The sequence below is a fragment of the Cebidichthys violaceus genome, unplaced genomic scaffold, assembly GCF_023349555.1.
Source record: "Cebidichthys violaceus isolate CVI_PGR_0920_01 unplaced genomic scaffold, fCebVio1.0.p SCAF_73, whole genome shotgun sequence".
Lineage (NCBI taxonomy): Eukaryota > Metazoa > Chordata > Actinopteri > Perciformes > Stichaeidae > Cebidichthys > Cebidichthys violaceus.
Window position 1 is genome coordinate 816,497 of NW_027176957.1, and position 27,893 is coordinate 844,389.

At 47.0% G+C, this 27,893-nt stretch overlaps 1 protein-coding gene across 4 annotated transcripts; it reads right to left on the reverse strand.

The window, feature by feature from the left end:
* Positions 1 to 1,195: 1,195 nt before the first annotated feature.
* phactr4a (phosphatase and actin regulator 4a) lies at positions 1,196 to 22,434 on the reverse strand. Of its 4 annotated transcripts, XM_068736850.1 has the most exons (15): positions 22,095 to 22,434; positions 17,281 to 17,325; positions 11,510 to 11,680; positions 11,337 to 11,417; positions 10,063 to 11,223; positions 9,552 to 9,932; positions 6,544 to 6,690; positions 5,595 to 6,162; positions 5,269 to 5,498; positions 5,000 to 5,165; positions 4,693 to 4,748; positions 2,829 to 2,890; positions 2,613 to 2,750; positions 2,160 to 2,236; positions 1,196 to 2,020 (listed from the first exon to the last, which is right to left on the reverse strand). In XM_068736850.1, exons 2-15 carry the CDS (start codon positions 17,291 to 17,293, stop codon positions 2,005 to 2,007), a joined length of 3,267 nt encoding a protein of 1,088 aa, XP_068592951.1. In that variant the 5' UTR covers positions 17,294 to 17,325; positions 22,095 to 22,434; the 3' UTR covers positions 1,196 to 2,004. The 4 variants fall into 4 exon arrangements, with proteins under 4 accessions (XP_068592951.1, XP_068592950.1, XP_068592949.1 ...); XM_068736849.1 differs by lacking the exons at positions 17,281 to 17,325; positions 22,095 to 22,434 and adding an exon at positions 16,761 to 16,919; XM_068736848.1 differs by lacking the exons at positions 17,281 to 17,325; positions 22,095 to 22,434 and adding an exon at positions 15,056 to 15,291.
* Positions 22,435 to 27,893: the final 5,459 nt, after the last annotated feature.

The window sequence follows — 27,893 nt, forward strand, 5'->3', positions numbered from 1 at the left end:
TTTTATATATTAGTCTAGATACTGTTGGACACCTTGAGTACATATTTATTTCTATACTATTTCTGTACTTGTACCTGAACAACTACCTGATTTACTGGTCTTCTCAAACGGTTGCTTTGTCTCAGAGTATTGAGACGGTGGGGATTGGTCAGTGAATTAATCTGCACATTTTAGAAAACACTGCCCTCATCTGGTCATTGTAAGAGGCCACGTACTCACTCGTTCATTTAGGCCCAACGCCCCCCCTGAACCGTCAAACCCTGAACCCTCAACCCTCAGGGACTGAGGCTTGAAACAGGACGACACATGACGTCTTTTACCTCACGAGATGAAAAGGTAACAATGTCACAATAAATAAACTCAACCTCGGCTTCCATTCCTCTGATTTCACGTGTTTTTATGTTTCCATCTTTAACCCTTTTTTACGTCTCGGCCGCAGTCCGGCGTTTAACGGCACGTCGCTGTGAATTTTTGGGCAATATCTGCAGGAATGCAGACTTGCGTCGAGACCTCGAGACCTCACAACGCTCTGTGGTTTTGACAGAGGGACGGTCCCTGAACCCCCCTCAGACAGTGGAGCGTGGAGAACAGATATTGAGAGATATGGACAGACTGGAAGAATCACATCGTGTTGAAATGAAAATCACAGGTTATTTTAATCTCCGTAGTGGATTGTTCATTCATCCAGTGTGCTTTGCAAAAACAAAAACAAAAAACATCTTAAAGATCTGTATCAAAAAAAAAAAGTACCATTACTACTTGGAAATACATTTGAGAAATACTTTACAATTAAAACACGTCAGCATTACTGTGGATGTACAATATAAAGTCAATCACATCTACATAGTTGATCTATACAATTGCAGCCAACTATGGACTTACTATATATATAGATATTTATATATCTATATATATAGATATTTATATATCTATATATATATATATATAAATATCTATATATATATATATATATATATATATATATATATATATATATAAATATATATATATATATATATATATATATATATATATATATATATATATATATAAATATATATAAATATATATATAGATATAAATATATATATATAATATATATATATATATATATATATAGATATAAATATCTATATATATATATATAAATATCTATATATATAGATATAAATATCTATATATATATAAAGTACCATAAAAAGAGCCAGGAAAATAAAAATATGTACATTTTCCTGCTTGAATAATTCAATTATAAACAGAATCGTAGACTCGGACCTTTAACTCTCCACCCCCCCCCCCATTAAAAAGGAACATAAAGTGCCTCATTACAGAAACATTCTAGTGACACGTGTTCCGTGAGAATCATTCCAAATGATCAACAGCATACAGTAAGATGCACATGCTCAGATATCAGGTCACAATCTTTCACATTCTCCATGAACCTTAAATCACAGAATACGTAAGGCTGGTTGGCAGGTGAGGGGGGGTGGAGGTGGGGGTGGTGGGGGGGGGGGGGGGGGGGGTAGGCGGTACCGTCGACAGCGTTAATAGGAACTACAGTGATCTCTGTTATGTGCGTAGTCGTCCCGTTTCTGCGGGAAAGGGAGGAACTAGGAGGCGGAGGCAAAGGGTAAAGGCACGGGGGGGACGGGGGACACGTTGTCTGAGCCGAGGACGAGACGTCCCCGCTCTGTTAGTGTTGTTGGCACACGGCGCCTTCCATCGCGGACGCACCGACAAAACTCCTCCACGGTCTGAGAACTGGAGTCTGTCTTTCTGTCCGCTTTCTGTGGCGTTTGGTTGACGGTGATCGGCGACCAGTAGTGTCTTCATCACAGTGAGGGGAGAGAGAGAGACCGAGAGAGAGAGAGAGAGAGAGAGAGAGAGAGAGAGAGAGAGAGAGAGAGAGAGAGAGAGAGAGAGACAGAGAGAGACTTGTGACTCCTCACTAGTCCACCAGTCGAGTCCCGGTCTCAAAGTGCTTTACTGGTCAGCATGGTGAGGCTAAGGCCGGTGGAATCTGGTAGAAGAAGAGGGGAACGGGTAGAGAGGTCATTCAGAGAGTCTTCAAAAAGACAGAAGATAACTCGTAAAGCATCGAGGACTCCGCTGAATCAACTTTGGGGGAAACAGTTGAAGTGAATTATTGATGGGCTGACCTGGTATAGATCCTGCTCTCTTCGTGAACCTCCATCTCGGAGCTCTTGAATTCATTGAGCTCCTTGCGGATGGCAGCCTGAGAAGAGACATGAAACAAAACGTCAGCGGGGGGGAAAAAAAAAAGCTTTCATCCGTTCATAGCGAGGCTCAAAGCCGTGATCAAAGACACATTTAGATTCTGTCTGTTAATGCTCCGGACAAACTTAAAAGATACTTTTAGTACTAATGTCACTTCCAACATGCATACAAGTCCTGTTCCTCCTGAGCTTCACCGGACCAGGTGAGTCACCGGCAGCATCTGCATTCCTGGGATTCCTCCTCCATACCGAATCCGCTCGGAATGCAAATCCCCCGGCGTTTATAAAAGCGCACAGGAAGCTGAGGCTCGCCCTCGCTAAGAAGCTCTGAGCCACGAGGAGCGACGAGGAGCGACGAGGAGCGCGGAGGTTCACCTTGTCGGCGGGAGTGAGCTTGGTCCACGGCTTGTCTGCCCGCCGGTCGTACTCGTGGGCGTGGGTGCTCTCCACGCACTCGTGGAAACGCAGGATCTTCCTCTCCTGGAGTTCAGCCACTGTGGGTCTCTGGGACAGCTGGAGGAACAGGAGCATGAAGAGTGAGATCTGATTCATAACAACAACAACAAGGAAGTTACTTTGTTGCATTCTGACCTTTCTCGTTAGCCTCCGTTTGATCTCAGACCTCTCCATTCGCCGATCGTCTTCATTCTTGGCTGCAGGAAGAAAAGACATTCCATGAGAGAGAGAGAGAGAGAGAGAGAGAGAGAGAGAGCGAGAGAGGGAGAGCAGGAGAGAGAGAGAGAGAGAGAGGGGGAGAGCAGGAGAGAGAGAGAGAGAGAGAGAGAGAGAGCAGGAGAGAGAGAGAGAGCAGGAGAGAGAGAGAGACAGAGAGAGAGAAAAAGAGAGAGAAAGAGAGTGAGAGACAGCAGGAGAGAAAGAGAGAGAGGGAGAGAGAGAGAGAGAAAGAGAGCGAGCGAGAGAAAAAGAGCAAGAGCGAGAGAGAGAGAGAGAGAGAGAGAGAGAGAGAGAGAGAGAGAAAAAGAGCAAGAGAGAGAGAGAGAGCAGGAGAGAAAGAGAGAGAGAGAGAAAGAGAGCGAGAGACACAGACAGACAGAGCGAGAGAGAAAGAGAGCGAAAGAGCAAGCGAGAGAGAGACACTGCAGCCAGTCAGGTACATTTCACCCGAGCTGTTGCCGGTAACAAGGTAACAAGGTGCTGCTTTGTTTTAGCGCGGGTGCGAAGCGTCGTCTTGCCCCCCCCCCCCCCCCCGAGTCATTTGAGGACAGGAGAGCCACAGCGTGTGTGTGTGTGTGTGTGTGTGTGTGTGTGTGTGTGTGTGTGTTACGAGTCCCGGATCAAAACTTGTTGACAGATTCTGAGAAGTATTGATTCTGGGATCACAGAAAAGATCCAACTGTCTGCATATGAATTAAAGGGCCGGTCTGACCCACACTCTGGATACTGGTGGATACTTAGAACCAGTCTAGTGCTCCGTGTGGAACACGAGACCTTAACTACATCTCTAATGAAGGAATTGCACCTGATGCAGAAGGTCTCAGTCTGCCGGAGGGACTGTGGATGTGCCGGACGGCAGCTTTGCACATCGTCAGCTCACCACAGCAAACGAGCAGAACCGGAAAATAAAACTCTCTAAATGTGCCGTTACCCAAACCGCCTCATTGGATCCAATGTAAATGTGCCGATGAAGCGTTTTCAGGCACACCTCTAACCTACGAACATCCCACCGCATCTCCATCTCCATCATTACAGCAACTACGTCGTTTTAAAAACAGATGTTACCAACTGTCTCAAATCTTATGTGCAAATGTGTCATTATTTTATTAAATATGTGTTAATCTGCACACATCAGGGTCCAGGATGAGAAACATAACCCCTCTGTAAAAAAACCTTCAGAACACAGATATGAACCTGGACGGTTTGGTAAGAGAGAGAGAGAGAGAGAGAGAGAGAGAGCAAGACAGAGAGAGTGAGAGAGACAGAGAGAGAGAAAGAGCGCGAGAGAGAGAGAGAGAGAGAGAGAGAGAGAAAGAGAGAGAGAGAGAGAGAAAGAGAGAGAGAGAGAGCGAGACAGAGAGAGTGAGAGAGACAGAGAGAGAAAGACAGAGAGAGAGAGAGAGAGAGAGAGAAAGAGAGGCTGCAAAGATTTCAGGCTCAGAATCTAAGAAATCTTCATATTGTAAAATTCCATATGTTTTGCTGTCACTGCAGGAGGAAGAGGAGGAAGAGGAGGAAGAGGGTAAACAGTGCGTATGCATGGTCTGTATATCTGCCCCCTTGAACACCATTATTCAAATGAGACACATTATCTCAATAAAAGTGAAAACAAACTGAGGCAGGAAGGAGAAAAGAAAAGAGAGAAAGAGAGAAAACACATTAGCCGGTCGACAATGTGATGAATGCGGACTATTGATTTTGGCAGAGATGAAGGGAGGATGAAGAGGATGCAAATAAAGCAACCTGGATGAAGAGGTGAGGGATGAAGGGAGCGCCGTACCTTGAAGGATGTTCCTCTGCTCCAGCTCGTCTGCTGTCGGCCTCTGACTCAGCCGCCTGGAGACACACAACACTGTTGACCACTCATTTTTAAAAGGTTCTATATTTATATTTCTACATACGTAAAGGGACATATTGTGTCTCGAGAAGGGACTTCCACGTCACGAGACAAACGATATTAACTTCACTATAAATAATGTATGAAACCTGTCAAACCGCATCAGCCATTATATCAGACGGATGACAGCGACTCGCCAAATCCAATTTTCCCGGCGAGGACATAAATCAGTCGGCGCTCGTTCCTTTACCTCGTCAGCGCCGTGCTGATCTTGTTCTTCACCGCCGTCCACTGCTCCTTGTTCTGCCAGCTCATGCTGTCCTGGTCCTCCTGAGACTCCCGCTCCTCCCTCTCTCGTCTCTCCAGCCTCAGGGCCAACGTGTCCTTCCTCTTCACGCGACTCGCCAGCCCGCCCGCTGGTGGGACACATTTAACGCACACGTGCATATTTAACGCCGGCTGCTCGGAAAGTTACGGTTGTATTTTTTTTTTTTAAACCCCAGCAGCATGAGGACTTACTCGGAGGGTCTTCGTTGTCGTCCTCCTCGTCCTCGTCGTCTCTGTACAGGACGGGGCCGTCGGAGTCCTCCTCGCTGTCCTCGGGGCCTCCGCCCTCGTGGATGACGCTTGCTCTGAGGTCCCCGACCAAACCCCTCCTGCTGCGGGGCTCCAGATCCGGCTGGCGAGGAGGCCTGTGAGGGTGGAGCTTCCGCATCTCCTCCTCTATGTCGAAGTCGTCGTCTTCTTGCCTGTAAAACAAAAGGGGGCGGCAGTGAGTCACTGTTCTGTCATGTTCTAAAGGAATTATAACACACTCGATGTCAACGACATGCGGGGACGCTTACAGCCTGAGAGGTTCAATGGTGACAGGGAGGGAGTTCCGCGAGTTCCCCCCCATCTCGGTGAGGAAGTCCGGAGGAGACTCGAACAGCAGCGAGTGGGCCCTCTGGGAGCCGTCGGGGTTGGGCTGAGCCGGGCAGGGGCTGGCCAGAGCTCTCTGGATGAGGATGTGCAGGGGGATGGCGGGAAGCTGGGCGGGGGGCTCCGTGGTCGGGCTGGGGGGATCGGTCGTCACGGCGGGCACGGGACCGGAGGAGGAAGAAGAGGAGGCGGCGCTGAGGAGCGACTGAACCCTGGGAGGAGATGGAGGTATGTGGCCCGGCGGCAAAGGCAGAGACTCGGCGGAGGTCTGAGGCGCGTCCTCGCCGTTATCTACTTTAAGGACAGCAGGGGGCCCCGGTGCAGGGGCCGGAGCCGGGCCGGCGGCGGGGGACTCCGGGTCCCGAGCGGGAGGCGAAGGGTCCCTAGAATGGCGCTTGGTGACCGGGGTCATCCTCTTTGGTGGCGTCGGGGGCGAGCGCTTGGCGGGCGCCGCCACCACGACGATACCGCTGCCGGGCTGCGGGAGCTCGGCTGTTAAAGAAAAGAAAGAACAGCAGGAATCAACACACGTCGTACGGAGTGATGCTCACGAACAGAACCGGCCGTCGGGACGCGAAAGACGCACATTCAGTCTGCGGCGGTGAAGTTATGTTTTATTAACAAAACCAAGCAAATATGTCAATAACAAGCTTTAGAAAAGAGTCAGCGACATTAATAACACACACCTGGATCAACATCCATCGGGGTCAACATGCAAGTTGAATTAGAACTGCAATACACATGCTCGCGGTACTGATGTTAGAACTGAGGTGAGGTATTAAGCTACGATGGGGGGGTGGGGGATTGATGCAACCAAATCGGCAGGCTCGGTTAGGGTGGATGGAGATGTGGCGTCCCACCCCTTCTGGGTACCTGAGCGGACATGGACGGCTCTGTGCCGCAGGTACACGGGCAGAGAAAGGTAGAGGCCGAGCTCGCCGGGGCGTCTCCAGCTGGTCCGGTGGCAGGGCTGCCCGACCCCAGAGCCCCCGACCCCAGAGCCCCTGTTCAATGAGGAAGCTGGCAAAAATGAGTGGAGACGTCAGGGAAATGGGGGCGGGGTTTAAAATTCAAGAGGGTGTGGTTTGTCGTGGTCCAGAAGCAGAGTGCAGAGTCCCTCCCTAGATATCAAACCGGCCTCTGTGGAGAAATAACTCTGAGCTGATATCAGCTGATTGCAGAAGTTCTTATCGGTGTACTGCTAAGCGAGGTTGAAGTAATGCAAATACAGGTTCACCTGTACAGCGTTTCTCCACCAGGGAGCACTGACGAGGTTTTTTTTGTACTTTTCCCCGTTCAGTATATTAGTAACAGATCTAACGGATCCACATCCACATCATTACAATTAGCCGATATGTCATTATTGGTGTTTTTCCAAAACACCCAAATATAAGTATGAGCACTCGTGTGACAATATGTAATATGAAAGAGGAGAGACGTAGAGATGGAATGTGTCTCTGCCACAGATACCGTTTCAAAGAGACGGTGCCGGGACGGGCCGTGAACCAGAGCAGCCGTGGACATTCTGGGACAAAGGATATGATTAAATACTAAAAAGACAAATCGGTGTCAACCTGAGCTCCAGGGAAGTTCTGCTGGCACCGCATAACATATAAACGGTGCAGAAGACGAGTCGGTGCACGTCTCCTCTTCACAAACTGGTGTCTGCACACACAGAAACTGGAGACTGGCAACGACAACACGGGGAAACACCAACAAAGCAACGCGCCGCGGCCTCACCGCGAGGCTCGAGACGGCTGTACTGTGGATACTTAAAGAGCCTTGAACGTACACTTGAACACTTTCTGCATCTGCTTGTTGACATACTACACTTTGAGAGTCTCTTGCTCCACCTACAGTGTCTTCCTCACTTCCTTCCTTCACACACCAACCAAAGACGATGAAGTCTGTCAACAGCCATAATACTGAAAGAGGTGTGGGCACAAACCTCACACAACCAACATACCGCGTAAATCCCAACGTTTACTTCCTTTGAACCTCGCAACTGTTTTTCTGTTTGAATGAAGGAGCCAATGAATGAACGAAGAATATTTAAGGCCGAAAAATCACTTCCCTAATCAGAAGTGAGGTCATAAATGCACACATTTGTAACTAATTGAAGAAAAACTTAGTCTGGCTTTCCTACCATTCTTCTCTCCAACCGTGAAAATGGTTAATAATAGTGGCGCAACGTGGCGCAACATCACGTGGCGTAACGTAACGTAACGTGGTGTAACGTAACATAACGTGGCGTAACGTGGCGTAACGTAACGTGGCGCAACATCACGTGACGTAACGTAACATCACGTGGCGTAACATCACGTGGCGTAACGTAACGTGGCGTAACGTGGCGTAACGTGGCGTGACGTAACGTGGCGTGACGTAACGCGGCGTGGCGTAACGTGTCGTAACGTAGCGTGGCGTGGCGTAACGTGGCGTAACGTGGCGTAACGTGGCGTGACGCAACGCAGCGTGGCGTGACGCAACGTGGCGTTGTGTGGCGTAACGTAACGTGGCGTGACGTAGCGTGGCGTGACGTGGCGTGACGTAACGTGGCGTGACGCAACGTGGCGTAACGTAACGTGGCGTGACGCAACGTGGCGTGACGCAGCGTGGCGTGACGCAACGTGGCGTTGTGTGGCGTAACGTAGCGTGGCGTGACGTAGCGTGGCGTGGCGTGACGTAGCGTGGCGTAACGTGGCGTGACGCAACGTGGCGTGACGCAACGTGGCGTGACGTAGCGTGGCGTGACGTAGCGTGGCGTGACGTAGCGTGGCGTAACGTGACGTGACGTGACGCAACGTGGCGTGACGCAACGTGGCGTGACGCAACGTGGCGTGACGCAACGTGGCGTGACGCAACGTGGCGTGACGCAACGTGGCGTGACGCAACGTGGCGTGACGCAACGTGGCGTTGTGTGCCGTAACGTAGCGTGGCGTGACGTAGCGTGGCGTGACGTAGCGTGGCGTGACGTAGCGTGGCGTGACGTAGCGTGGCGTGACGCAACGTGGCGTGACGCAACGTGGCGTGACGCAACGTGGCGTGACGCAACGTGGCGTGACGCAACGTGGCGTGACGCAACGCGGCGTGACATAACGCGGCGTAACAGACCACGGTTGATCCGTGATCAGTACAGATCAACCGTCTCGGTTGCGCACGTGAACCACGGATTAATTGTTTGACATTAATCGTTTACATAACGATCGTTATCCGCCAATATTCAGTAATTCAGTAACATATGCGATCGGGACATCGGCACTAATGCTTCTCTAGTCGCCGATCTCTGATAACGTTACGTTGTAAACAACTAATCCGTGTTTGAATTGACACGAGGAGAACAAAAAGGTTCTGTTCAGTGAAAATTAGTATTTAGTGAAGGTATGTTCTAATCCATAACTAGTTCAATCTTTTATTCACATATTTGAATTTTGTGTTTTTATGACAAAAAAAACAAACACTATAAGTAAAGTAAAAGGAATTGTTGATGTTTACAGACTTCAGAGTGGTTGAAATGATTTTTTTTGTCTTGAGCAATATGGATCAAAGATCTGCAACTAGTATCGGCTGCTAAAAAGTTATATTTACTCCCTTTTTTTCTTTCTTTTGTGCCGATCCGAACCTTGAGTGTTACGATCCGATGCACCACTAGTTAATAAGTAATTACTTCGCACCTGATCGTAAACATTAACCAACATGTGCGGTGCAGCCTGTTTCTAGGGACCCGTTGTCCTAAGCTCAACTCCTCCCCTACGTTCAAACGACTACAGCATGTTTGAACCGACACACTGCTGGTTCAACAGGCTGCTAACTGTGAACCTCTCCAACAATACATTGTGCTGTTTATAGATGGAGGCTGATAATATACGCCCCAACAAACTCACCAAATAGTGCAGGGTTGCTGTTGCGGTTGCTGGGTTTGGGTGGAGGGACCGGAGGCTGCTTGGCGTGGGGGGGGACAGGCGGCGGCGTGTCAGAGTCAGCTGAGGAAGGAGCGGCGACGGGGGGTCGAGGTGGGTCCTCCGCTATGAGGGAGACCGTCCTTGGGGGCTTGGCCACAGCTACGGCAACAGAGGAGGAGGAGGAGGAAGAAGAGGAGGAGGATGAAGATGAAGATGAGGAAGAGGGGGCTGGACTCTTGCCGGACTCGGTGGAAAGAGCGGTAAGAAATTTAGGGGGCAGCAGAGCTTGTTTGGTTGATGAATGTTCGTGCTGAGAGTCTTTTGGTGGACGAGGGTCAGGGGTGAAGCGGACGCCGGCGGACTCTACGGAGGAAGCACAAAACGCAGCGTCAGAGGAACCATCGAGACAACAACGTCCCCACCGCTTCTCCACCTGAAACGTAGAGACGTCACAACGTTAGCAAGCGTAATTCAAACTTGAGAGAGATCTTACCTGAGCGTTCTCTGAACTCCGTCGCCTGGTTGTATCTGGGCAGGGTGGTCCTCCTGTCGGCCTCCGAGGCCGGACGAGTCCTCTTGTTGTCCTCGGAGGACGCCTTCAGCAGAGACGGCCGCAAGTCCATCTCTGAGACGGGCCTGACGATGGCCCGCAGGTCGCCCACGGGCCGCTGAGGCTCTGGCTTTTCTCTCCACTCCCTTTCATTCCTCCTGGCCCAGTCATCATGTCTGTCCTTGTCTCTGTCTTCTCGCCTGTCTCGGTCATCTCTCCTCTCCCTGTCGTCTCTTTCGCCTCGCGCATCTTTCCTCTCCCTGTCTTCTAGTTCTCGGTCATCTTTTCTGTCGTCTCTGTTCTCTCTCCTTTCCCTCTCAAGACGCCGATCCTTATCTTTGTCGTCCCTCTTTTCTCTATCGTCACGCTCCCTGCGTTCCCTCTCATCCCGATCTCTCCGTTCTCTTTCATCCCGATCTCTCCGTTCTCTTTCGTCTCGATCCTTCCTTTCCCTCTCGTCTCGATCCTTCCTTTCCCTCTCGTCCCGATCCTTCCTTTCCCTCTCGTCCCGATCCTTCCTTTCCCTCTCGTCCCGATCCTTCCTTTCCCTCTCGTCCCGATCCTTCCTTTCCCTCTCGTCTCGATCCTTCCTTTCCCTATTGTCTCTCTCTGTTCTTTCATCTTTCCTCTCTCGATCATCTTTCCATTCCCGCCTCTCTCTGCGGTCAACTCCCCCGTCCCTTTCCTTTTCCTCTCGCCAGTCCCTTCTTTCCACGTCTTCCCTGCTCTTCCTTCCTCTGTCCTCCCGGTCGTCCTTGCCGTCTCGCCTCTCTTCTCTGCGGTACCTATCGTCCTGTGGAGGTCCTCGGGGCAGCGACGCTCCCCTCTTCTCGACGTCCGACGGAATGCGGCTTCGTTTGTCCACGTCCACGGCGAGCCGCGCGTGAGAGTCCACGTCCAGAGGCGCCCGGTTACTCCGGGAGGCGTCGGACGGCGCTCTGCTTCGACGTTCGTCGACTTGGGGCGGCCTGAGGGCGTTGCCCTTCATGTCAGATTCCCCTCGAGACACCCGCACCCCCGGTTCAGACATCCTGTCCATGTCCATTGGCACAGGGTGCCCATTCTTCACCGGTGGGGCTTTGGAGTGGTTAACATCATTGCTCTCTGTCCCAGGAAGACACAAGCAGGGGAAATACAGTTAAGTGTCATTTTAAAAAAAATGGAGGCAATTCATCCGCAGAACATTCCTAAACTAGAACGGGTAAAGCTCGACCTACCGTTTTCTGGGATGTCCTTTAGAACCCCTCTGGCGATCAACTCCTGGCGACTTTTTCTCACAGAAATTCTTCTTTCCAAGACTGAAAAAAAGAGAAATAAAACACACAAAGAAATCAGCACAACGTAGACGCACACGCCAGAGGGAAATAAGACGCCCGTGTGTCCGGCATACCTATCGATGTTTCGGCGAACTTCTCACTCGGCTTTTTCTTTCTCCATTTCCAGGGCTTGAAGATGTTCCCCATTTTGGAGAACTTGCCTTTGCGTTTGGTTGGAGGCGATCCCTCGCCAGAGTTTCCTTCCTCACCCCCCGTTGTGCCGTGCTGCAGGTCGACCTCATCGTCTGCATGAACGCGACAGGGTTGTTATAAAGAGGCATTTCACAAACGTTCAGCCACAAGGTATCGGTGTCGGACCTCCCCAGAAGGCCAAAGCAACCGATGCAAACCAACGCAACACAAAGAGAGATCAATACGCACACCGAACTGAACAGTCCCAGCTATGGTGACAAACCCCAAGATATTATTCAGGCTCACCACGGAAATCTTGGCAAAGCATTTATTACAAATTGGGCAAAGTGGATCTTAAATCTGCTCAGCCTCACTAAACGCCCACATTGCCGGTGGCCTGTGACCATAGAGAACGCGACCAGTTCTGGTTCATAAACAACTGTCAGAACTTCCAACACGTCGGTCAGATATGATGCTACGACGCAGTAGAAACCCTCGTTTTTGAGAATCCAGAGACTCTCTTGAGGCTGCAACGGACACATGTTTAGGTTCCCGATCAGGAACGCATGTCCAGACATCGGGCCAGGGCTCAGCTCTGAGCTTCATCTGTCATGATAAAGAAAAAGGACAAAGCTGGTTCCAAACTCCCCTTCAGCTGTCATACGGGGGGAGGGGGGGGGCACCGCTTCTTCTGCTACCATTCACAGAGGAGTGTGAATTAATGGGATTTCTGCCACAGCGGTGATGGCTTTAGAAAGGACAATGGAATATGTTCTGCATTCGTCAGGTTCACCGCCAATATCAGAAGCATATTTTAATATAGGAAAACTAAAACACAGCAGAAAGACAGTGGGTGTGGATCCACCGTGACAACGTTTAAGTGACGAGTCGCACTGCAGCGTGGCAGCAAGGACGAGTCCACAGAAGACAGACGGTTCACGGACGGGGACATCTAATGTACAGTGAGACAGATGAGCTCATCACAGCAGCTACAGTGAGATTCATAAACACATGAATGCATGCGCCAGTGATGCTGTTGTAGAGGAAAGAGAAGCTGTAACTACATAACTTCTTTTGGAATACAAACTCTATAATTAACTATAAATATCAGCTATCGGCACATGATTAAAAGTCGTCAGTCGATTCCTTACTCTGATATTACAAGACATGATGACAGGCGGACGTGTAGGCTGTGGTTAATAGAGTGAATGTGGACAACAAACACGAAAAACAAGGGGAGAGACAACATCGGTTTGGTAGAAGCTAGATCTGAGAAACGATCCAGCAACAGCGTAGCTGACCGGTACTAAATGCTACAGGGTTGTCATGAACACGTTTCACCGAGGTGATTAAACAGGAATTATTAGCTTTTACAATCACTATAAAAAAAAAACAAAAAAAAAAAACGTCATCCTGCAGATGAGTTTCCCCCCCAAGGCCAGAGATAAACGTAGAGAGTATCATGAGTCAGGGAGCAGAGCTAAAGATGAATCATCAACACCTCCGGTCCTGATATTTGATCAATCAAATGAACCGTTCCTCCTTCTTCTACCTCTCTGAATAATCTGACCTGCGTTGTAACATGTGGTGGACTACGGCCCTTTCAGTAATAAATATCTGGGTTAGGCTCTAGGTTTAGCTATAAGTCCCATCTCATCGAGATAGTATGGTTTTACGACATTATCTCGTAAATTCTCGCTGGCTCTTTAAAGTCCGCTGCATTGCAAAGGTGATGTGATTTGAGGAGGAGAGTGAAGATGTAAATAGAGAGCATGATTACCAGACATTTGCACATTCTTTGTTTTGTTTATTGTGACTGAATGAATACACTCGGAGAGCAGACCTCCGCCACGGCCGCACCCTCACAATTCGATGGGTTCTTTTTCGTGGCCCACGCTTCACCCAGTTTCATGAAAATCAGGCCAGTAGTTCCCCCCCCCCCCTCCCATCATCCTGCTGACAAACAAACAAACAAACAAACCAAAAACATGTCCTCCTGGGAGGAGGTCAGAACCGGATGTGGTCTAGAGAGCGACACGGTAATCGACAGAACAGACTACGCCAACGTGACGCGAGGCATTTCCAAACCACTGCGAACGCTACACTGTCTCTCGTCTCACAGGACACAGAGACGTGGACTCTGCAGCCTTGACCCTCCTTTGATATTGGCCCTTTTTTTTTTTTTTATCTTCCCGCTACCGATAAAAAAAAAAAAAAGCTTCAGGAAAAGCAGGTCAGATTAGGTTTGCACGTCACACATGCGTTGTATGAGGTGGAGCAGGTCTCTTGCATGTAATGCTGAGATGCAGGAGGTCAAGAGGCCCTCGCAGCTATTTCTGACCCTGACACCAGGCTACTGGTCAAGCTGTCCACACGACTCACGCCAGTCACATGACATCTATACAGCACAACCCCTGAGGCAAAAATACACTCTGCATGGAGAGCAAATAGTGGAGCGAAGAGGATGTTCTCGTGTTACTCGCTTCATTTAGACGAGAGAAGAAGAAGAAGAAGAAGAAGAAGCAGCCCTGCGGTAAAACATAAAGCAAATATTGCTCCGACGACTTATAAGCGAACGGCTCCTCTTGACTAACGGTTAACTAGACGGCTTAGCGTCGGCACATTACAGAGTGTTATGCAGAGCAGAGGTGACGGACAGGAGGTGGCACGTGTTACTTAGTTGCTTCTAACAGCTGCAAACAGAATTCGTAGGTGTGCAAATGGCACCTGGAAGAGGATCCGCATTTTGACGGCAAAAACAGGTTCTGGAAGGTTGAACTGTTATTAGTGTTAACGAGAGAGAGAGAGAGAGAGAGAGAGAGAGAGAGAGAGAGCGAGAGAGAGAGAGAGAGACAGAGAGAAAGACAGAGAGAGAGAGAGAGAGAGAGACAGAGAGACAGAGAAAGACAGAGAGAGAGACAGAGAGACAGAGAAAGACAGAGAGAGAGAGAGAGAGAGAGAGAGAGAGACAGAGAGACAGAGACAGACAGAGAGACAGACAGAGAGACAGACAGACAGACAGACAGACAGACAGACAGACAGAGAGAGACAGAGAGAGAGAGAGAGAGAGAGACGGGGGGCTTTAGGGTTCTCTTTACACCTGTGGACCTCAATATGACTGCAGAAGACAAGTCATTTGAATAGAAGACAACCAGATCCTGATGGTGGAGAGCCGGAGCCTCGTAGCCCCAAATCTGGTCTTTTTCATAATAAAAAGAGTCCACAGTGAGAGTGGACAGAGGGATGTTTGTGTGGTTTGAAGGTTTCACAATCTCCACATTCCATCTGCACACATTCTTCTCCACCCGTCTGAGCCTGCCGCCTTCTAGTCTCTCTCTCTCTGCTCTACCAAACACCTGAGCCCAGGATCCTCTCGTTGGCGTTTTCACCCCACCGTGAACAAAACGCAAACCGGGCCGTTTACCCACCGAAATAAAACCCCCGGCAATCAGTGCCGAGCTCCTGGTGTTGTTGTTGTTTTGACTCACCCGCGTCGCGGTGGGCTGGTTGCTGGGCCACAGGCTCACTGCTAGCACTGTGTCCCATGCTACGGCTCCCGTCCCCGCCGGCCCGCCGGGCCCTGCCTCTCCCGAGGCCGGAGGCAGGAGAGGAAAAGCTAACGCCACCGCGCTCTCCTCCAACGACACATAGAGCTCCTGTAACTCAAGACCGCCTCAACCGCTCACTTCTGCTCCTTTAGTCTCTCTCTCTCTCCCTCGTCTCTACAGTCCTTGCCCCCCCCCCCCCCCCCCACCGCTTCCTCCCTCCTTCTTTTTCCCTTTAAAAGCACAAACACACTCTCCAAGTTCCTGGGCCCCTCCCCTTTCTTGGAGCAAAGTACGCCAATAATAAGGTAATCCAGCAGATGCCGTTCATTCCGCAGAGCAGATCTTTGAGCTTTGAGCTTTGGGCCATCGAGCCAAAAAAGCTCGCAGGCTGACAAACAAAACAACACGACTCCCTGGAGGGGCGAGGAGGGGGGGGGGCGGACTCTGTGAGGGTGAGGTAACTCGAGAAGTGGAAGGTGAGTCGATTCCGAGGTGGAGCTCCAACAGGAAGTGACACGGCGGTGGTGTCCAATGACTCTCCAGGGTTTGTCCTTTCAAAACTGTGGAACGCATGTGCCAACTGAACACACATCAGCAACTCTGTTTTACAAACACTCATACATTTCCCTGTATGAATGTTGTTGTTTTTTTTTTGCCATTGGTGTCTTTAAAAAAATCAGGCAAATTCAGAAAATCTTGCTGCTCCTTATTTCCACACACTACGGCTCTCTACATCTTTCTTTAAACGGATCTTAAGATCATCTTTAAAGTGTCAAACAAACACCGACAACCTGAGCCAGAGGCCTTATTAATATCCCACACATCCACCAGGCAGCCTGTGTCTGAACATCTCTATTACAGCTCTGTGTGAGCGGGTTATGTGTAATCAGTGTGTGGGAGGAAGAGGAGGTCCTCCCTGCATGGTAGAGAAATGGAAACAGGAATGTTAGAGACTCCAGAACCAAGTTTACTCCAAAAAAAGGACAAGGCAGCGTAACGACCTGTTGATGACGGGGGGAGAAGAGTCCATTAGGATGTAATAGATGGAGATGTTTCAGTTTAAAAAAGGTCAGAGGTTTGGTAAGGAGTGACAGAGTGAACCACCGTTGCTCCCTCTGTCGCCCGAATCACAGCTGCTGACACAGGAATGTGAGGAACGCAGGACCACAAGCCAGGAAGATCAGAGCCGGGTCACAAACCATGACGTCCTCTAAAAAGAAATGACTCTTTGTCGCTCGGCAGCAGATGGAGACAAACGTTTCCTTTTTTCCCCCCAGGCTTTGTAAACAACGCATTGTGAACATGACTCACACAAATACTACCACAATGTGTCATCGGTGACAAAACCACCCAAAAAAAACAATTCAAGTATATGACGTAACACAAGGCAACGCGCTGAGAGGACTCTGCCCTGTCGGATCAAGTTACATGTGAAGCGTTGTTGTTGTTGTTGTTGTTGTTGTTGTTGTTGTTGTACCTTTGACGCTCCGACACGAGACCCTAACCCTAAACCCAGGGAGGAGTAGATCAAGCTTCCTTGATCTGGCCTGTAAAGGGGTCATGGAGCGCTGCCCTGTGCTGACACCTCAATGGAGCAACGCAAGAACTGAGCATTCAGCACCAGGTAAAAAGCAGGTTTACTCACCAACACACTGGGACTGAACGGCCATCCCTCGGTACAGTATCCCCACCAGTGACTGTTGTGGAAGAGAAGCTCCTCTGGGCTACAGCAGTGTGTGTGTGTGTGTGTGTGTGTGTGTGTGTGTTCACGAGGCGTGTTGAGGTCCGCCGGGGCTCGAGGACAGAGGTGAAATAAGACACAAGGCCGACGAGCGACAGCGAGAGAACAGCCGTCAGCTCTGCTAACCCTACAGGTGTGTCCTCTGGGGGGGGGCGGAGCCAATCAGACAGCCGCAGTGTCAACAGAACAGTGCGTCACATAGGGCCCGCCCCCTTTAACGGACAGCTTCACAGCCCAACACTGGGTTTGTGTTGACTCACCGCTTTGTGTCGTTGCGATACTAAAATCGCTGAGATAACAGCAGTCTCACTACAGCGCGCACACGCACACACACACACACACACACACACACACACACACACACACACGGCATGTTTGACGACATGCTCACAGCGTTAAACATGTAAACACAAGATTCTCTTACCAGGATTTTCCATCACAGTGTCTGAAACTCAGCAGTCAGCAGCTTCTGAAACAAATGAACCAAACAAAAATAGAGGTTTAGAGGCACTGGACTGAGAGATAAGATATTAAAGTTAAACTTTATAGAAAGTTAACAAAAGTTATTTTGACCGTTGAAGACTTTGGAGATTTTAATTATCAGTCGGTGAATGGGTGAATGGGTGAATGGGTGAAAGGCTCTCGGGGCCCTTCGATGTTGTCTGGAAGCAGAACAAAGCTCTGCTGTGTGAGCCGGAGACAAAATAGTGCTCTAATTAAACTCACATACTGACTGGAAATCAACTGTGGAAACTGTGAGACTATTAAGCAAACTAATTACACAAAGAAATCATCTAAAAAGACTGAGGAAAAAAATACACCAAAGTTCTGAGTAATTAAAATTAGAGCGTTTTTCTCTTGAAGTCCATAAAGCAGGATGTTTGTTAAAACTAAATAATGCAAATTACTCAACATGTCAAAACGATGACTAGCAAAATGAGCTCAGTATCTCATGATGTGTGTGCGTGTGTGTGTGTGTGTGTGTGTGTGTGTGTGTGTGTGTGTGTGTGTGTGTGTGTGTGTGTGAGAGAGACAGAGAGAGAGAGACAGACAGAGAGAGAGAGAGAGAGACAGAGAGAGAGAGACAGAGAGACAGAGACAGAGAGACACACAGACAGACAGACAGAGAGACAGAGAGAGAGAGACAGACAGACAGACAGACAGACAGACAGACAGACAGACACAGTGTGTGTGTGTGTGTGTGTGTGTGTGTGTGTGTGTGTGTGTGTGTGTGTGAAGCAGAGACAGGTTTATCTGCCCAAATCTACCTCTATAACAGTGAAATATGTGGACGAGTCTCGATGCTCAGTTAGGGTTCATTAGAAAAGCTCACCTGAAGGCTGTTACCACTTAAGACAGGCTTACTTCAGTAAACCAGGCTTATTTTCAGGTAAGTCTGTTTCATGAAGCAGGTTTTAATAGGTTTTATATGAGCTAATGTGGAAAGATATTCGTGCTTAATGCACGAGGTCTGTGAACCCTTTACATATTTGTCTCGTACCCAGATTATATCTAGATACGGTTTAACCTATTTACACCTAGTATCAATATGCGTCTCCACAAACCACCCCCAATGCATTATGGGTACAGTTACACCAATCATGCGGTCAAGCACTATCCAATTGCATCCGATCACCCAAAACACATTTTAAAAAAGGCAAGGTGTAAAGGGGGTACAAGTCTCAAAGTTAAGCACTTCTTAAACCAGACTTGACTTAGTCTGATCTAATTAGCTTCAGCCAGGTCTATACGGTCGTAGTCAGCAAATCATTTAACCGGCTGATCAGCGATCTGTCAATCATCCCGTCGCTTTAAGAAAGAGGGGAACGACCTCAGGGTCAAGGTCACGGATAAGAAACATTGACAAAAAAAATACAAACTCAATCTGCGTCGACTCTCCCAGCTTCCTTCACGGAACCGTTTCAAAAGGACGGCGCTGCCTGCGATTGGTCAAAAACCAGCAGCTCTACTACGTCTCGTAACGGCAGTATCGGGCTGCACTTTGGAACGTCAAAAGCCCCGTGTGACTGAACAGGCTGCACAATATGTACACTGCAGCATGACAAGGAAGAGTGCACTTCACCTTCTAATCAGCTGGACTAGGCCAAGTCCTTAAGGAGCGAGGAAGCACCGCTTCTCTGTGGATTCAGCCGTAGAAAAAAAAAAAAAAAAAAAAAAGTAGTAGTTGTGATGAAATACAAGTGCAAAGAAGAGACGCCGGTAAAATATATAAAACAAGAACTGGAACAGGAGGTCGAATGGTCCGACTTCCTGCCTCATTACCTCACATGGAAGCTAGAAGAGGAAACTCTGGCTTTGAGCTTTTACAGCAGCTTAAGTTTCAGCTTAACCCCCCCCAAGAGAAAGACAACCCCTCTGCCCAGTCAGCATTGGTTCAGTCCAACTGGTTTGACAAGTCTCTGTGTGTACAGTGTGTACAGTGTACACACACACGCACACACGCACACACACACACACACACAACATGCAAGACGACGCGTCAGTACAGCACTTTAAAAAAGGCCAGTATCCACTGCTACATGTTAGCCTCAGGGTTTCACTGAAACGTCCAAAAGGAACAATCGTCTCCAGAGCAGATGACCGAGTCCAACAGAAAATACACACACATGTAGCCAACGGGTCACGAATCTGGATTTCTATGACATAACAAGACTCTGAGCTCGATTAACAACGGCAGCCCTACTAGATTTAAGTTATTACCATTTCAAAAATGAAACTTCATCCATGTATTATTGATGGCTAGCAACCTGCCCCCCCCCCCCCCTCCCCCCCGTAGAGAGCGAGAAGCCGATACGTCCTCAAAACTACACAAATAATTCACTAGATAAAAGTTCAGCGCCGCCGCAACCCAATTCCTCCAGACGACAACCAGCCGGCGATAGAGCAGCGAAACACAGAGGTGAGGTTAACGCCGCATTAACAGCCAGTGAACTAGAGCGGCTGAGAACCGCGTGAACTTGTCCAAACCCACACACACACACACACACAAGGTTCACGCCTCGTCTCAGGAGACGAGGATGTTGTCTTACGTCTCCGTCCCCGTCTCAAGCCGTCGCTTCCTCGCCTTTTGTGAACCGCGCCCACATGTAATCCCTCTCTTAGAGAATTAGACAACACGGGAGGACGGGGTGACCGTGGATAAGTGGAGAGCAGGGCCGCCTTTCAATCAGCGGCGGTCGGCGGTTCGATTCCCCGGCTTCCTGCTCCTGCTAGTCCCATGTCAACGTGTCCTTGAACAAGACACTTAACCCCCAAAATGTCTCCCGTAGCAGCGTCTACGGTGTGTAGAAATAAATGGATAAAAGCATCTGCTAAATGCCTGTAATGTAATAATGTAATGAGTACAATTTTTAAGAACAAACGGCTTCCAGATTTTCAGGTTTGGCAACAGGATCGGGATCAGGATCGGGATCGGGATCAGGATCAGGATCGGGATCGGCGGATCTTTCAGTGCTTTAATTCAAGCGTACGTCCTTTTCAGAAGGACGAATAAAGAGACGTGGGTACGGCGTTGGAGGCTTCTATCAGAGAGGACACCGGTGAGCGGGGGGAATAACTCGCTGTAATAAATCACAGCACACTTGGGGAAAGCCACGGCACAAGCAATCACGTTGCCCGAGCAAAGCAATAATAAACTTGAGATCGCTCAATGATACGCTTTAGGAGGCCGTTTCACACTCCGGCCGTGTGTTCACCGTTAGCTCCCAATTAGCTCGTTAAGGACTCCCAGTTCACTGGAGAGAGAGAGAGAGGAGAGAGAGAGAATGGGAGCGCTGCAGAGCCGGAGTACACAGTCAGCCATTGGGGGGCCTCGCTCCCGAGAAGAACCAAGCCGGAGATCGTCTGGATGTCAATGACCCGCCATCGACAGCTCGCCTGATTATGTAAGAACGCTCAAACAAAAACGAACAACATCCATGCTCTATTGATTCCTACTGTAGCCACCGCAGCAGCTTGCTTTTCACCAAATACTGACACGTTTACAGTTTGTTCCCCCGTCTGTGAATCTACTAGGAATCAGGGAATACTTCCAGAAAGTTCCAGAAACATGCATATGTTTGTACTCCTATCCTACAATAGTTAAGACACCGTTAAGACATGCAATAGAAACTTATATATCTGGGCAAAAAAAAAAAAAAAAAAAAAAAAAAAAAAAAGTGCCAACATGCACCATCACCTCCTCCACTTCATTCCAAAAAGTTTCTCACCCACCTTTCTGCATCTAGATTGAGATTTACAAAAACACCTCTTCTGCTGCATCGAGGTCAGCGAGCCGCTATCCGTACACAAAGCACGCACGCGCGCGCGCGCACACACACACACACACACACACACACACACACACACACACACACACACACACACGGGCTGACAATGCCGCCTGTCTGAGAACAAACACAGTAAAGCTCGCAGCTCCTCTTCTTTTGTCTCCCCCCCCCCTCTCTCTCTCTCTCTCTTCTGCGGTGTCCTACAGGGCGTAGCGCCACAGCTCCAGTACGGTACTAACAGCACCGCGGTGCCTGTTGGAACAGGTAGACGGGCCTGTGAATGGAATGCAGCGGAACGCTTTCACACGGAGACAAGTCGCTTCCCTTTGCGAGCCCGAACAACTCACACCTGAAGCCTCTTTATAGCGTGATATAAAGCTATACGGCTAATCTATAGGACCCAGAGACGCCCAGGGGGACAAAACAACACATAAGTAAATAAAATGGGGCTTAATTTAACATTCACACGGCCGTTAAAGGGTCTTGAAAGACGTTACGGTATTCCCCAGTTATTCAGACTAAAGTGTACATCCACAAGCTGACGTCACACAGGTACAGGTAGCGGACAACATGCTAAAATCGGGGGGGAAAAGTTAAAGATCATACCGTCACTGTGACACAGTCTGAATACGGTTCTGTACGCTGGTGTCTGTGTGTGTGTGTGTGTGTGTGTGTGTGTGTGTGTGTGTGTGTGTGTGTGTGTGTGTGTGTGTGTGTTTTCCCGGTGTCCCCCGTGCATACCGTGTCCCGACCCCCGCTAGACGTGAGAGCTAAAGATAGCGACGCGTTACAAAAGAGCGCTGCCGTAATGCTAATCCTCCAGCTACAGTAAGTCAGAGCCAGCAACAGGTAGCTCCTAGCATTAGCCCTGTTAGCTAACGTGACTTAGCTCATACTTACGTTAAAACAGACGGTGTGTTGTGTTGTGGCTCATAAAGAGGCTACTCACCTTTCCTTTGTGTAGAGGTGTATCCCCCCCCCTCCCAAAAAAAAAAAAAAAAAAAAAGAAGAAAGTCAGGAGACGTGTTGAGTGTTTTCCTGGATCTCGTCCCTGATTTACTTGTGACACTTGTCGCTGCTGTTGTCCATCACAGGGAGGAAGAAAGGCGGAACTAGCGTCGCTTAACTACCTCTTGACCCAAATAAAAGTCACACAAAGTCACTTTCTGTACCGCGGGCCGACAGGAGAGAGCGCGCGCGCGTCGACTGAATTGAACACAACAACAACAAAAAAGTGTTGCGTTTAAATGTTTTGTTAATACTTTGCTGTCAAAGCGGTGTTGCGCGTTAACTCTGTAGGGAGATTAAATAATGTCGCGCATGCGCGCTGCTTCCCCCCAACCTAGAGAGTAAAACCCGGAGCCGTTTAATGAGAGTCACGTAATCTCCGTTCACTCCATCGGACCGGTGTTATTCACAGCAATGGCGGCGTGGGGAGCCTCGCGGTACTTCCCGGAAGTTAGTCGCGTATAGTTTTAAAAATTATTTAGAAAGTTAAGACGTTTAAAGAAAGATGTTGTAAATTATCAACACAACTGATTAAAATTAGCAACACATAACGGTAAACATGGCAAGAACGTCCAAATAATTATTAATAAATAATAATAATAATAATAATAATAAATACACAAGGTAAATTCAAACTAATAATAATAATTATAATAATAATTATTATTATTATATAATATATATATATATATATATTATATAATAATAATAATAATAATAATTATATAATATATTATATAATAATTATTATTATAATATATATATATTATATATATATAATAATAATAATAAATACCCAACATAAATTTGAACTAATAATAATAATTATAATAATTATTATCATTATTATATAATATATATATATTATATATAATAATAATTATTATTATTATATAATATATATAATAATAATAATATAAATATCCAACGTAAGTTTAAACTTGGCCAATTTAGAAAAATGAATCATACTAGAGAATAATACTAAATACAGAAAGTATTATACTACTGTATGATATAAATAATCATATTAAACATGTATTATATTACTGTATTATATAGGGAATGTTGTTATGTATATTAATATGCGTGATGGAGGAGCAGTGACGCTGCAGGATCCTGGTGAGGATTAAGATTATGGAGAAAACAAATGTCCCATTTGTGTCTTCCCAGCTGTCCCAGTTTACCTGCCCATGTTATTGGAGCAGGTAACGATCATAAGTATGACTGCTGTGTGATATCTTCTGTTGAACTACGTGGTGTGAGCACAGACCAGAGGCAGAGGTGTGTCTGCCATCTGCTGGGCTGGCAAAGACTCTGCCACTGAGTGTCGACGGAGTGTGTGTGTGTGTGTGTGTGTGTGTGTGTGTGTGTGTGTGTGTGTGTGTGTGTGTGTGTGTGTGTGTGTGCGTGTGTGTGTGTGTGTGTAGAGCGTACGAACAAGTCTGGAAACAAACAATCCACAGATCATCTTAAGCCATTTATTTAATCCCAGGACTGATTACACACAGAGTTGTTTTTCTTCAATATTAGCTGTCAGATTAACGTTCCTTAATTAAAGTCAAACAATAAAGAAAAGAAGGACTTTTCCAGACACTCTAATGTTTGCATCGATGCCGAGACCGACACTGAAGCAGTTCAATTCATGTAATTCCGCAAAATAAATGCATGCGTGCCCTTTGTTTGCCTGGTATTATAATGGAGTAAACACACACACACACACACACACACACACACACACAGCGCTGCCTGCTGTGAGAATAGCTGCCATGGCCATTCCCAGTCTGGAGTTGTGGTTTTCCATTAAGGGAACTGTTGTGCACAAAAGCAAACCAGTGACCTTTAGGTGGACCCGGTCTAGTGTCACCGCCCCAGACAGGACCCCCCCCCCCCCCCCCCCCCCCCCCCCCACACCTAATTATAGAAACTCCTTTAATGAGTCAAAGTGTTTCTGCTGGGTCAGATCGTTTATTGTTATAATGTCTTATATTGTTAGGTTTACACATCAAATGTAATGAATTTATTTCACCCCAGCAATGCTTTTTCTATCAAATATCACATAATATTCATAATATATGTTTCCAAAAACTCATATTAAGACGCTACTCGACACTCACGCATGCATTCAATGTTGTGTCTGAACTGTTAACCCTTTATATGACGGAGTGCAGCCTCAAATCCTGTCTTTTAAACTTCCTAAATTCACTTTATTTTCATGGCCGTATCATTTTCTAAAAACGTCTTGATATGATTGCTTCTTCTCTCAGGTGTTGAAACTCTATGAAGCTCTTCCTAACACCATTAAAGACATTTCAATGATTAGGATCATAGCCCCCCCAAACCTGCTACCGACTGAGCATTCAGTAGGATTCCCTGTGGACATGGTACTAGTCACTAGTCACTAGTCACTAGTCACTAGTGTTCTTGAACATGCTGTACACGTTCTCCTTTTTCTTGTGTTTTTCCACGAGGCAGATTCATCGCTCATATTAAACTTAGAAGCAGTGAACAAACAGAGGAAACCTGCGTCTCTGAACCCTGAGAAGCTCAAACTATAAATATGCTGGATACAGTCTGTCCATGTTGAATAGAGTCTGCACAATAGTCTGATTTAGCTACACCCACGTCTCTTCAAATCTATAATTAGTCAGCGGAATTATATCGCAGCTTTTGTCGTGTCTCTCTCTCTCTTTTTTTTTTTTTTTTAGGCTGCCCGCCTTTCCTGTGTGAGAAATGTGGTCCGACCTAACGACCCGTGGATGAATGAGCCGGACAAGGTGCCGATTAATATCTGCTCAGTTCACTCAAACACATTAATAGATATCTGATGTAGGAGTTTTAATGCCGCCTAATGAAGCGGACGTAGCGTTCCTAAATGCAACGTTTGCAATAAAGGTAAAGTCTGCATTTTATTCTATAGTTACAAGCAGGTCTGGAACACTGGCCACTGAGCTAAACATCTTATTTCCTCACTTTGCATTATGAAGGGCCACTACACCTTTTATGACTGTCAGACTTACTGGACTGCAGTATGGAAGCCCGTTTCCGCCATTAAAAAAAAGCTCTTCACAGGTTACTCTACATGTGACATATACATGTATGGTGAGTACTTTGAAGACTACTTTAAACGTGGCTTTACAGCAGGTGACATACTTCAGTTTCTTGCTGTTTCACATGGATTGTACTGAGCAAACGCAGCCTTTGAATAGAATTAATTTTAATAAGGAAGAAGCAGTTCTGGAGCAGAAAGAATAAAAGATGTGGCTGAGGTGGCGACCTTCATTGAACAGCAACTGGAAACATCTGGTCAGTGTTATGGGTACAGATGGATTCACCAAAAGTGTTGTTTTGTTTTTTTTGCAGGCGGAAAAAAAAATAAAAAAAAAATAAAAAAATCAGGTTTTTTTGTTGTTGTTTTTTGGCGGAAAAAAGTGCCCCCCCCCCCCCCCCAAAAAAAAAGCCTATATCTTTTCCTTGTATTGAAGTGACTTTAAAAAAAAAAAAAAAATTGCAGAAACAGGTTTCCATAAAAGTACCCCCCCCCCCCCCCCCCCCCCCAAAAAAAAAGAAAGAAAAAAAGGAAAAAAAGCTTATTTCTTTTTCTTTCTTTTTTTAAGTGACTTTTTTTATTGTGGAAACGGGCTTCCATAGAAACGGGCTTCCATACTGCAGCGTGTTGTGGAGAAGAAGAAAAAAAAAGATCCAAAACCTAAAAATAAACATTAACTTGTGATGACTTTCATTTACAATCGACGCACCTTATCTTGGAGAGAGAGAGCAGTGTAACCAGAGTGTAACCAGAGTGACCAGCTCAGCTCAATAGCTGCGGCTGTGTCAGCTGTTTTGAAGGTCAGCTAAGAAGCTAACAGCTAACTTTCAATTAATACAAAAAATTATATATATATATATATATATATATATATATATATATATATATATATATATATATATATAATTTATTGATTCATGATATTGAGCTAAAATCTCAATTTGCAAAGCAGGCAGATCAATGCAGTGTGGTACAAAGTACAATATGTACTCTTAGACAAAGTAGCTTAAAAGGTAAAGTGCAAGTACCTCAAAGTTGTACTAAAGCTCAGTACTTGTAGCCGTGTTTAATGTATCTAAACTAAGATTTAGTTTTAGTCATGCCCAGCTGTCTCCTATAATACTTGTTCTATCTAGTATACCGCAGCAGTACTGTCGTAGTATGATAAGTCAAGCAGATGCTAAAATACTTTGTTCAACGTTTTGGCACCCCCTGTTGGCAAAAGCTAGAACTGTCTGTGGATGAATTCCAAACATGTATCTCCATCCATCCTGCAGGACAGTAACATAACGCGCATCAACGTAACATTCATTTATCATCATGTAACAGACGCATACTTCTCATTAGCACAGTGCAAACTATAAGACATTTGAGTGGAGTTGATGACAAACTCCCAAAAGACGGTGATTATTTACATTCTTGTCTGTAACACTAGACCGAGGCGATGCACCAGGGACTCCTTTCTCAAGAATAACAGCTGATATAAAAGGTGGAAAAAGGGATCCAGCAAAAAAGACCAAAATGTGGGTTATATTTGGTAGCAAGGGTGAAACCACTGTCCCGATAAAAGAGCCGCCTACACTTTCCTCCTGTCAGCCTGCAGGAAACAGACCGGAAAACAATAGTCTCATCGCTGTGGACACAGAGGCTGATTACACACTCGGTATCGTGGTTTCACTCAAACACCAGATAAGCCGATGCCAAGCAAATCCTGAAAAACAGATTGTGGGTGACTCACAATTATAGCCCTCATCACTGGCCTTTAGAGGAGCTCCGACAACATCGATCCACGAACAGCTTCACCACACAGGTCCATTCACACCAAGTGAACTAACAACGCTGATATCCGACAGAGCAAATTTCAACAATCAGTCCTCTGCAAAATCAGGCCACAATATGCCCCTAATGTGACCGCGCCAATGGGATGTTTGGTCAACGCGAAGTGGAAACTAAGAAGATAAAGACGAAGCTTGAATAATTGGGTCGTTGCAGCTGAAATACAAATGATGATGCTTCAAAATATGATGCGTTTCTATGTGAAGCGGTCTCCCATGGTGATTTTCAATGCCAGAATATGACATTCTAAAGTAAACGGTCTGAATACTTCCTTTGATACGATATACAGAGGAAACAAAGACGTAGTACGTGTGCATGGCTGAATGCTATGTATTGGTGAGTATTGTGATAAGACTGGAAATCTTGTGAATGCAAAGTATTACAATCTTTAAGGGATTAAATGAACGGTGCAAATCTAAAATGATGCAATCTCACCCAAACTGCAGCTCTTCACACTTTCCCCGTCGGTGTTATCTACCGTCTCTGTGAGCAGATAAGTTTGCAGATAATAATGTTGCTTCGCGGAGATAATTTTTGGTGACCGGCGGTTCCGTTTTTTTGGGAAACAAAAGCGTCGTCTGAGCCCTGAGATAGAGCCGCAGAGCACCGACGTCAGAAGTTAAGACCTGGAAAAAAAACACTGTTGCTCCTGAAGCGTGTTATTACGGTAAGTTACCGTGGTTTGTCTTAAATAAATAGGGGGAAGTGAGCACACTGACATACAGTTGGTTGCAATCTGTAACCACACCACTAGATGCCACCAAATCCTCCACACTGTCTCTTTAAAGACTCAGCAAGTAAAAAACAGTCATTTTAAAAGGTCCCCAAATTCCAGCTTTTCAATTATTGGGTTGGAAA

Coding starts and splice junctions, on each gene's coding strand:
- phactr4a (XM_068736848.1), bottom strand. CDS start 15,113: ATGGGACACAGTGCTAGCAGTGAGCCTGTGGCCCAGCAACCAGCCCAC. Junction 6,691..9,551: donor CAGCAACCCTGCACTATTTG/GTGAGTTTGTTG, acceptor CATTTTTGCCAG/CTTCCTCATTGAACAGGGGC. Junction 4,749..4,999: donor ATCAGCACGGCGCTGACGAG/GTAAAGGAACGA, acceptor GTGTGTCTCCAG/GCGGCTGAGTCAGAGGCCGA.